This window comes from Spermophilus citellus (assembly GCF_964194105.1).
Source record: "Spermophilus citellus genome assembly, chromosome: 1".
NCBI classification, from domain to species: domain Eukaryota; kingdom Metazoa; phylum Chordata; class Mammalia; order Rodentia; family Sciuridae; genus Spermophilus; species Spermophilus citellus.
This window is the reverse complement of record NC_138182.1, coordinates 2,487,420-2,498,612: the sequence shown is the minus strand read 5'-3', so window position 1 is coordinate 2,498,612 and position 11,193 is coordinate 2,487,420. Positions and strand designations below refer to the sequence as shown.

General features: G+C 53.1%; 1 protein-coding gene across 2 annotated transcripts in view; it reads left to right on the top strand.

The window, feature by feature from the left end:
- Positions 1–1,975: 1,975 nt before the first annotated feature.
- The window catches only part of ARHGEF7 (Rho guanine nucleotide exchange factor 7), a 138,552-nt gene continuing 129,334 nt past the window's right edge, over positions 1,976–11,193 (top strand). The window contains exon 1 of one of the 2 annotated variants that reach the window (XM_081294017.1): positions 1,976–4,005. In XM_081294017.1, coding sequence (XP_081150143.1) covers positions 3,841–4,005 — 165 coding nt within the window. In that variant the 5' untranslated portion in view covers positions 1,976–3,840. The remainder of the gene's footprint in view (positions 4,006–11,193) is intronic. The other variant, XM_081294019.1, reaches the window with a different exon arrangement.

Genomic DNA, 11,193 nt, shown 5'->3' with positions numbered 1-11,193 from the left:
CCCAGGAGGAGACTCTGAACACACACCTCTTGCCAGCCAGATGGCATGGCCACAGGATGCAGTGTCCATCATGGTTCTCCACAGAAACAAGACCAAGGAGATATCCAACAATAGGCAGGGCCTCTCAGCCCTCGCCTTGTCTGTGGCATGCGCACTGTCCGCACACGGGTACCTTCGTGAGAGGAGTAGGGAGCTGGCAAGGCCTCCAGCTTCAGCCTGGAGGTCCACCGCCCCAGCTGAACTGCCCTCCCTTAGGGCGGAGGGGAGATTAGGCCTCTCATTCTGTTCAGGCCTTCAGCGGATTGGGTGGGGCCCACCACCCAGGAGACATGTGCCTAGTCCAAACTTCATCTCACCTGAAAGCACCCTCCGACACCTGGGGGTGTTTAGCCAAGCACCTGGGTGCCCACTGGTGGCAACACTCCTCCACAATGACTGTGACTCTCACCTGTGGGGAACTAGAACGAGGAGCAGGTGCCCTGGACGCCCTGGCTCCTGCAACAACCCCGGTGCTGAAGCAGAGTTATCACCTGGGGAGGGCCTTGCGCGGGATGCCCTCTGATCTGCCGACTCTGAGACCTGCTCCACTGCTTCCGGGAGCTCCCCAAGGGAGTGGATTGCTCATTTACACACCCTGTGTCCACCCCATCTGCTTCTCTCCCCATCTCCATGGACCTTCCTGAGGTCTCCCCCCAGTGACCCAGTTGCATCTAAGTTGTGCCCAGTCTGGCTGGGCACAATTCAGGAGCCACTTGTCAAAAGAAACTAACTTTATTTTTAGAACTACACACGCCAAACAAAACAGCTCCTCAGGAAAAAACCCTCAGAGCCCAACTGCCACCACCGGCTTCCCACAAGCCTCTCACCCCCACACCAGCTTCTCCACCTCCCACAATCCTCCTGCTCTGGAGGCCGATTGGCTGGGTCCTGTGGGCGGAGCCAAAGAAGTCCCCCAATGAGCAGCTCAGTGGTCTGAAAGGGCGAGGAAACAGCCCAATGAACATCACCACAGAGGAGCCAATCACCTAGATGTTGCTGGGGCCCGCTGTGAGCCAATCATCAGCTGGCAGTCTGAAGGGCGGGGAAACAGCCCAATGAACATCACTGCAGAGGAGCCAATCAGCTAGATGTTGCTGGGCCCGCTGTGAACCAATCATCAGCCGGCAGCTGGAAGTTTGCTGGGGCCCCTTTGGCTGTGGCTCTCAACATTGTTGGCTTAGGAACTGCGTCTGGGGGACCCTAACTAGGGCAAGTGCCCAATTGCTGTGTTTCATATATCCTAGGGTGGCAAAACATTTTCTGATCCTGTGCAGTTTTTAAGCCGTATATGTTTATAAGCTATGTTTTCCTGCTTGTATCTTTAATTTCTAGCAAATGCTAAATGACCTTATTTATCCCAAATAAATGGCACACTTTTTCATGAGATGAGAACCTCCAGTGAGGTACAGTAGTTGCAATAAGCCACATAGAATGGTTTTCCTCTTGCATTTGTCAATCTAGTTGATGGGCCCATTTGAAAAAAAAAAAGCCATTTTGATAGGAGTCATTATGACACAGCCCAGGCCAATGTCCACATGGCTGTCCAGCTTGAGGTTGAAGTGAATTCTCACATGTTTTCATGTGACCATGCTCTGCGGGGTCCCACACAAACTGAGTAGCATGGCTCCACTGGATAGTTGGGAGGTACTGGCAGCTGAGTTTGTGGGGATACCCTAACTACGACATGGGAGTGGTTAACAGCCACTGACAACAGCCATGGTGGGTGTGACCCAGAATCCTCTTGGGGAAATGAGGGAACCAAACAAGGCTTTCCCTCAAAGCTGCTCCACATCCCTTTAGGTCAGCCAAACTAAAAAACAAAACAAAACAAAAATGCAACCAGTAACCGTAAAGCATTTAAAAGTTCAGGGACTCCAGCCAAGAAGCCTGGCTAATAATCCTTGGTCTGGGAGTCTCCCAGGTTCCTGGGGATGGATGGCGGCTGTAGGGCCATTGATTGAATCAATTTGAATCTCACTTTTTTTACTTGATTATAATAGGATCTGACACTGTAATGAGTATATTCTGAATTATTTTGCAAATAATCAGTTAATAAGAGTAAATAAGAATCTCAATGGACAACTACCTGTGGGCTGAGAACTTTCATCCATAGACTCTCTAGGAACAAAATTTGACGTAGTTTCAATTGCACTACTGTTTGCTGGGAAGCTGGATGGAAAAGGTCGGTACTCCGATTCTGGAGGAGGAGCCACGATCTGCATTCCAACTCACCACTGGTGTGTTACCAGTAAAATGGGCACAAGGAGCTACTTCACACCGCCATTCTGAGGACGGAGCAGAACCGCGCAGGCAGAGAGCACTTCTCAGACAGCAAGGGCTTCTTTGGCAACTGCAGCTGTTCTCAATGGCAGCTGTTCCCACGGAATAGCTTGCCCTCCTGATTCAGAATTCATACTGCTATTTGAATTTTGTGTTTGTATTTGGAAAGAAAATTTAACCACTTAACTGGGGGAAGCTGGAATTAAATGCAATTAACGATTGCCATCACATACACTGGGAGAAGTCAGAGGAAGAGGAGTGCGCCTCTTTAATTTGGAATCTTTATAGATTTCTAGCCTTTGTCATTACACGGATTCGCATTCGTGCCTGGCACATGGTAAGATCTCATAGGTGATCACAAATGTTATTTTAAACTGCCGCGGAAGTCACAGCAAGCCAAGGCGAAGGCGCGGCCGGTGGTTGGTGTAAACGGAAATACACGTCCTTTGAGAGGGGTCTCCGTCCTTCTTCACACAGGAGTAAGGTCACTAGTTGTTGGAAGAAGCTTGCGCGTCACGCGACCGTCGGACGCCCGAGTTCCGTGGGGTCTGCGATGGCTGCCGGGCTCCACGGAGGACGCCACCGAGCGCCGGTCGGTCTAACTGCGCCGCTCTCCTTCCTCGCGCTGCGCACAGGCCCACTTAGGCTATGCTATTTTCTTGACCTTGCTCCAACAGGCTTTGAAACGTCACCACCAATTTAACGCGGAGCCACGCAGGGCTTCTAGCCGATGGCCGCAGCTGGCCGAGCCACCCGCTTCCGCCAGCTGAGGTCTCCGCCGCGTCCACCGCCCCCCGGCAGGGGGCCCTCGAGCCGCCCGCTGCGCCGCGCTCTGGCGCCCACGTCCCCCAGGGCTCGCAGCTGCCTCAGGAAAATCAATTCCTGCCCAAATTAGACCCATCTGGTTACAGATTTAATTAGCATTTGGCTCCGTCATTACTGGCTTGCAAGGTAGCGAGACACAAACGTCTGGCTTTCAGCACCGCCCCCACCCCGAAATAAGACCGGCAGAAATAAAAAGAGCATTCTGGGAAGTACTTAATAATGCGAGCCTCTTGCTGGAATATAAACAAAGGGCGCAGAGTCCCTGGCGGGCGCGGCTGCTAGGCGGCGCGGCCGGGCTGCGCAGGTGAGCGCGGGGCGCGCCCAGCCTGCGCCGTGCGCCCGGGCCTGGCGCGGAGCTGCGCGGGGCGCGCGCGGGCGGGCGGCCGCGTCTTTCTTCTCCCGGCGGTGATGTCATCGGGCGACTGCGGCCGCGGCCGGGGGGCGGCGGCGGGGGCGGCGCCCGGCGCCCGCAGGTTCCTGTGCATCTAATGAAAAGGCACTTGACAGCGGGCCAGGGCGCGCGGAGCGAGCGGAGCCGAGCCGGACCTGCTGGGCCGGCCGAGCCAATCGCCGGCGCCCAGCGCCCCATGGGCGCGGAGGCGGCGGGGGCGGGGGCGGCCGCGGGCCGGGCCTCCGCTCCGAGGTGAACGGCGCGCGCGGGCCCCCTCCCTGCGCCCTGCCGGAGCCGCCGCAGCGATGAATTCCGCCGAGCAGACCGTTACGTGGCTCATCACCCTGGGGGTGCTAGAGTCGCCCAAGAAAACCATCTCCGACCCGGAGGGCTTTTTGCAGGCGTCGCTGAAGGATGGGGTGGTCCTTTGCAGGCTGCTGGAGCGCCTGCTCCCCGGGACCATCGAGAAAGTAAGTGCCCCCAGCCCGGTCGGGCCCGGCCCGCGTCCCCGGCCCCGCGCGGCCCGCGATGCGCGCAGGAGCACCTGGCGCGTCCCCGGCCCCGCGCGCCCTCCTTTGTGCGCGGACCGGGCGGCGCGGCGGGCGCGGGGACGGGTGGCGGGAGCTCGGGGGGCGCCATTGTGTGCGGGGCGGGCTGGGTCGGGGGAGGGGCCGGCCGCCCGGGGGGGACGCGGCGGGGTCGGGGTCGGGGGAAGGAGAGTGCTCTGCCTGCGGAGAAGAGGGGGTTCTGCTCCGCCCTGACGTTGAGTTGCTCCACGGCGCTGGGTGGTCGGCTTTGCTCGCTGGCGGCGACCGGTCACAAAACCTTGTTCCAGCGCGCGCAGCTTCCCGAGATGGCTTTGTTCGAACGATTTTCGTCGGTGGCATTGCAGGGGGCTCTCGCCCTTCGGTTCCATGGGCCCGCTGCTGTGCGCGTTTAAAAGGCGCAGCCATCGTCGCCGAGGGCTGGGCTGCGAAGCCACTTACTACTTTCCCCACCGAGGATTCCGCTCTCACCCAGGCCGGCGCGGTGGCACGCCGGGATTCAAAGCCCTGCCTTCTCCGGGGCTGGCTTAGAATCCCAGATTCGTCTCGACTTCACACCGATCTGAGCGGAATGCTCCGCTGGTGGTTCCCCTGCGGCCGGCCGGAGCGTGAACCTTGACCCGCGTCTGCCAGCGATGAAAGTTTTCATCTCCCACAAGAGCAGGGCGAGGGGATGGGACCAGCTTCTGAGAACCACGCGCCCAAATACGTCAAAAATACTGAGGTCTTGCCTCTAATTTTTTTTGGCCAATATACGATTTTAAAAATAAGATCAGCAATTATTTAAAGGGCATTAAATTATAGAATTTCAAGCATACCATAATTAGAAAGAACTGTGGCATTTTTAACGGGATGTATTGACCCCCAGGCAGGATGACAAACAGTTTGTTAAAAGGTTAAGTGATTTGAAAAAGTAATTTTATTCATGTTTGCATGTTATGGTGCTAGATTTAAAATTAGGCCAGAAAACATGTTATTTTAACATGAATTTGCTGTGCATACTAGTTTTAGGTATTTTTCTGACTTGGAACATATTTATGAAAACAGAATAAACAACTGCCTTGCATAAAATAGGAATGTTGCTTGTAAGTGAAACTTAGATGATGATTTAAGATGGGCTGAGGAGCGGATGTAACTTTCAAGGCACTCAGAGCCCTGTTGTCATCTGGATATTGGTACCTCTGATAATAAAGGACAGATGTTGAAAAGCTAACTTTACCAAAATAGACTAAAATATGCTGTTCCATTTCTAAAGAGTGAAGCTTTAAGTAACTTCATGAGCTGTGTTGATAAAAATGTGGCCCTCAAAGCATGATGTCGTTTGGCATATTCACTGCCTTAATATATTGATTGGCAAACTTCAATAATTTTCTTTTTTAACTTTTGGAAAGATTTTCTTAGAAAAATGTAGCATTCTTTTCATTTCTAAAACAACAAAGACAGGAATGAATAAAATGTTTAGTTTGAAGCAGCTGGATTGGAACATGCATATTCTGAAACTACAGTTGCATGGAAATTTCTTAGGTTGAAGCCATTGTTTTGTTCTCGTGAGCCCTGATTGGTTTGTTTTAAACTGACTCTATCACAATGAAAGTTTAAGGTAAAGGCACCAATTATGGATAGAGTTACTGGCTCTCTGGTTCAAAGATAGGTTTGGGGAATAAAATATTAGCCATTTTCTGCCTCTGAACTCTGAGTTTCAGAAGTCTCCCTTTCCTAAGAGTTGCTTTTTTGTGTGCTTACACATGTTTGCACACAACAGTATGTGCCACAAAGCACACATGAAGCCGGATGGCTTTTACTCGAATGTGGAAATGTGAGTCCGAGGCTGTTTTCCCTTAAACAGGAACAGTTGGCGACTGAATGTCCCCGTGGAATTGGAAGGGGGGCCCCAGTTGCTGGGCAGTGGTGAGCAGCCTGTGACTTCAGTTGTGCAAGCTTACAGCCTAGGGCCAGCCCTGAGCCTGGGAGTAAGCACAGGCTGAAGAGGCTTTCCTTGTGTGCATGTTTCTCCCATTGGTCGGTGTGCTTCAGAGCAGGGATGGGTGGAGGGGAGAGAGGACATTCACTGGACTCCTGCTCATTTAGAGCCATGGGTTCAGGTTCCCCTGATGCAGTTCCTCCACTTTTCTTTCAGGGTAGAGTGGAGCCAGAGAGAGAGAGGGACTTGTAAGCGTCCCCTGAGCACTTTGCGTTATTGCCAGTGTGTTCTTCCCAGTGCTCCTGTATACACTCTTGCCCTTGGGTTTCCCGGGGCCAGGCTGGCTCCCTACACCCTGTTCTGAAACACTGAGGCCAAGGTGCCCTGAGCCCGGGCAGCACAGGTCTCACAAGTACACACCGTGCACATCTCTAGATGATCTAGCCCAAGGAGGGGGAACCTTGAGGGGGTCTTTTAGAGGACGGAAGTGACTGGGAGCTTAATAAACACATGTTAACGTGACAGTCTAATTCTCTCTCTGAGTGCAGCAGTGGCCACTTCACCACACACAACTCCAGGGATGTGGCTCTTTCTGTGTCCCAGGAAACAAAAGCACAGAAGCTCCGTGGAACCCATGCAGTGTGCTCCCCAGGAGACCTGGAGCCACCAGTGTTTGGAGGATGTAGTCAGAAGTCAGAGGCCACCCCTGACTGTCCTGGTTGTGCACACCTGTCTCATGGTCTGGCCCCTGGAGGCTGGGGTCAAGGTGTAGGTAAGGCTGTGCTCCCCTGAAGCGTGGGGGAGGTTCTATCCAGGCCTCGCTCAGGGGTCTGGGGCGCCTGGGCTTGTGGTCTCCACATTGTCCAAATCCCCCTCTTTTAAGGACATGGTCCTGTTGGATCAGGGGCACACTACCTGGTATGACCTTTACTGATCACCTCTGCAGGGACCTCACCTGCTGAGGTACTGGAGTTAGATTTCAACACAAGAATCTTGGGGAACAACGTGACCAACAGGTAGCATAACATATTTGAACCAAATTAACCTGTGAAGCACTTACTTGCCTCCCATGATGCATGGGGGATAAAACCCTAAACAGCAGGTCGAGTACAGGAGAAAACACAGCTCTGGGAAGGACCGCAGTGTGAGCAGGAGGAAGTAGCAAATCGTGATGCAGGGGATAGACGGGGAGGACGGGGTAAGTTGAGGAGACCAGCATTTGATGAGCAGGTCAGATTTGCATTTTTCCTGTTGTGTGGGTTAGAATCTGGTGTTTCCCCAGACCAAGGAGACCTTCTGTGGATGTGTAGAAACCAGCAGATCTGAGGCAGCACTTTCTCAGTGGACTCAAGACTTACTTTCTGCCCAGCTTAAAATTCTGGAGTGGGTAAGGCTGGGGTGGGAAAAGAAAGGGAAGAATTTAGAAGTGCCCAAGAAAGACTGTGCCTTCTCATGGGCCCTTGGGCCTCCGCAGCATGTGGTCAGTGATGCGTGGGACAGTTGAGGGGTCCCACCAGAACAGGTCATGTAGGAAGGCTATGCCTGATGTCTGTTCATAAAGATGCATTGATTGACTGATAAATCACTCATGGAGAAGTTGGGATGCAGACTATCTCTGGGCCATTTTTAAGGTCCTTAAAACCCTGCAATCAGGATTCTCAGTTATATCCAGACTCTTCTATAAATCAACCTACCCTAATGAAGCTCTCAGAATCATTGATTTTGCAATAATACAATAATAAATGTTTTTTTTTGGGTCCCAGGATTGAATCCAGGGATGCTTTACTACTGAACCACATCTCTAGCCCTTTTTATTTTGAAACAGGGTCTTGCTCAGTCGCTGAGGCTGGCTTTGAACCTGTGATCCTCCTGCCTTAGCTTCCTGAGACTCTGGGATTACAGGCGTGTGCCACTGCACCTGGCTGATAAACATTCACTTTTGAAGCATGCGACTTTGAAGTCCATCTAGACCCTGAGCCAGTGTGATTCTTACTTAGGCTTTAGGCCTGGGGAAGAGCAGAGCTGGAGCTGTCTTTGCTGGTTCTCTCAAAATGAAGCACACAAAGTCAAATTCAGTTTAAACCAGGGACATCAGAAGAGGGCTCCTGAGAGCCAGATTGAAAACACTATGGTGTTCATGTTGGTGTCTCACATGTGCATGAGCACACATGTGGGTGCACAAATATAGGTGTGCAGACAGGTGCATGTGCACATGTGCAGGGATGCATGCACACTCACATCCATGCACATGCACACACACCTCTGGGTTGGTGGTTGGGGTGTTGCTGGTGGCATGCTGTTTCAGGAGGTGTGTCATTGGGGCAGCGCTCAGTCCCAGGTGTGCTCTCCCAGGACCAGGCTCTCATTCTGTTAGCAGACCTAACCCTAGAATCTGCCTGTTTTCCCTGCTTGCTCTACTCACTTTAATATACTCTTTTAGGGCTGGGGATGTGGCTCAAGCGGTAGCGCGCTCGCCTGGCATGCGTGCGGCCCGGGTTCGATCCTCAGCACCACATACCAACAAAGATGTTGTGTCCGCCGAGAACTAAAAAAATAAATATTAAAAATTCAAAAAAAAAATACTCTTTTAAAGAAAAGAAGAGAGAAGAAACGAAACGAAACTCGCCATCTGTCCAGAGTCTCAGGCGCCTTTACAAATTGCTCACCTCCTTTACAAGTACTCACCTCCTTTACAGATGCCGTTACGCAGCGGTAAGGCTGGCTGTGAGTCCCCCACTGCAGCTGGAGGCAGGAGGGTCAAACCCAGGTCTGTGACCTTTCCCCAGATGTCAGACCTGCTCCTGCCACCTGGACTGCATTTAGAGGAAGCTGGTAGTTGGCCCCTAGGAGTTGCAGCCCACACTGGGAAATAAGACAGGGCAAGCACATGTGGGCACCTTGGGCAGATGGAATTAAGGATCAGGTCGTGTGAACCATCCAGCAGGGGTCTCAGGAAGAATGGGCATTGTGGGGCACCCTCAGGAGGCATGTGCAGGTGGCTCCCTGGGAAGTGTGCCCAGCCCCTCCCGGTCAGGAACAGCCCCAAAGGCGCCTGGCAGGGGCTCAGGTTGTCCTGTAGAGAGCTGGCCTCTCCTTGTCCTAGGGGTGCCTCTGGAAACTGCACATGGTCCATGCCTATCCCACCCTGTACCCTTACTGCAGCCACTGCAGGAAGGGCATCACAGAGGGCAGAGTCCAGCTCTGGGCTGGCGGCCCCCACCTGACTCTGGTTCCCGGGGCTTTCCTCCTCTTAGTGTTTACTCAGTGTCCATTTGTACCAAGAGGCACACGCATATGTGCATAGATTAAAACTAAAGAGCCACACAGGTGTTTCCTGGAATGTGCAGAGGTAACTAATGACTGTAAGATATAACAAACGGAGCTGCCTGGGGGTGTGGAGCTGTGTATTCTCGTCATGGGATGCTCTCAGCTTTTTAGACTGGAATCTCCCGTGAGTTGGAGAACTGCCCCTGGTGTCCCTCACTTCAGGCAGGGGGGGTAAGGGCACACAGTTCCTTTGGTCACACAACTGTGCCTCCTGCAGTTCCAGGACTGGTGGTCCTTAAGCCACAGGTCCCCTACCTGAAGACCTTGTTTGTCTTCCAGGGTTGGATAGACCTGGCTTCACTGCTGCAGTCATTTGCTGTGTGACTTCAAGCAATCTGCCTGCCTTCTCTGAGTCCCAGTTTCCTCCTCTTAGGAGGATATGAATGCTCTCTGCTGATGGGAATGGCCTGTTGGGGCGATAGGGTGTCCCACAGTAAATGAGAAGACGTGCTATTGCTGTTGTTTTATCAGTTGACGCTGAGGAACTTTCCACTGGGTTTGGGAAATGCTGAGCTGTGATTTGAGCCTCAGAGCCACTCAGGTCCAGGAAGGTTGCTTTATTCTCAGAGCAGGTTCTTGTAGCTCCCTCCCCACCACCAGACACCCCTGGTCAGTGCCAGGTCATGGCACAGCTGCGTGGCTTGTGGAGACTGGAAGGGGCCGGAGGGTGGGGCCTGGGCACTCAGGTTTCATCGGACAAGGTTTCATGAAGGTCAAAGGCCAGGAGTGCCGAATGGGAAAGGAGGGCCGGGTGTTGGCCTTCTCAGCAGAGGGCTGCCCCCAGCAACTTCCCCACTTTCCCTGTCACCAGGTGTGCAGAATTGGCTTAGGGGCATCTGTCTCCCAATGCCTTTGTGTTTTCAGTTTTCCTTCTGAACTCCTGACGGTTCTCTGCCCACTTTTGCAGAGTGGTGTGTGTCTGCTGCTGTCTGTAGCTCAAGGACAGTAGGGCTGTGCCAATGGAAGATGTGCAGAATTTGATTCAAACACACCTTTTTTAGGGGAGGGTACCAGGGATTGAACTCAGGGGCACTGAGCACTGAGCCATATCCCCAGCTCTATTTTGTATTTTATTTAGAGACAGGGTCTCACTGAGTTGCTTAGTGCCTTGCCTTGCCATTGCTGAGGCTGGATCTGAACTTGTGATCCTCCTGTCTCAGTCTCCCTAGTCGCCTGGCCAAACACCTATTTTAATGCAGTCCAGTGGTGCTTACCTGTCACCCTAGCAGGATGCTTTATCCTGGAGGACTGTAAGTTGGGGGCCAGCCTGAGCAACTTTGGGAGACCCTGTCTCAAAATCAAGATTAAGATAGAGCTCAAGTTAGAGCTGGGAATGTAGCTCAGTGGCAGAGTGCCCCTGGGTTCAACCCCCAGTACTTCAAGAAAAGAAAAAAGTTCATTTCTATGATCATTGGGTCCGTGGGGTTCCTGTTACATGCATGCTGGGGAGGCCACCGTGTGCCTGTGTGTGGAGCACCTGTCCAGCCATGAGAGGGAGCAGGGCCTTCAGTGTAAAGTGTCTCAGCATGAAGGGACATAGTGGTCACCCAGCCCAGACTCCTGGTATGCAGAAGGGCTGGCTGAGGCAGCTGCCTTCAGCTGGGCAAGTCCTGCAGTCTAAGGGTGCTCCCAGGACTGTGGAGGGAGACAGCCTCCTGGGATTCAGAGGGAAGGAGGGTGTGGTCCAGCACAGAAGCGGCTCAGCTGTCCCGCTGTCCATCGCTGCCCCCATCCAGAGCCTCTTTGCTTCCTTCTTGAATCTGAGCTGGTCTGACCCGGGTGGCAGAAGCGCCCAGTGCTAGTTTCTAGCCCAGCCGTGGATGCCTTGAGCTTTCCACCCTTTCTCAGGCCCTGCCCCACCACAA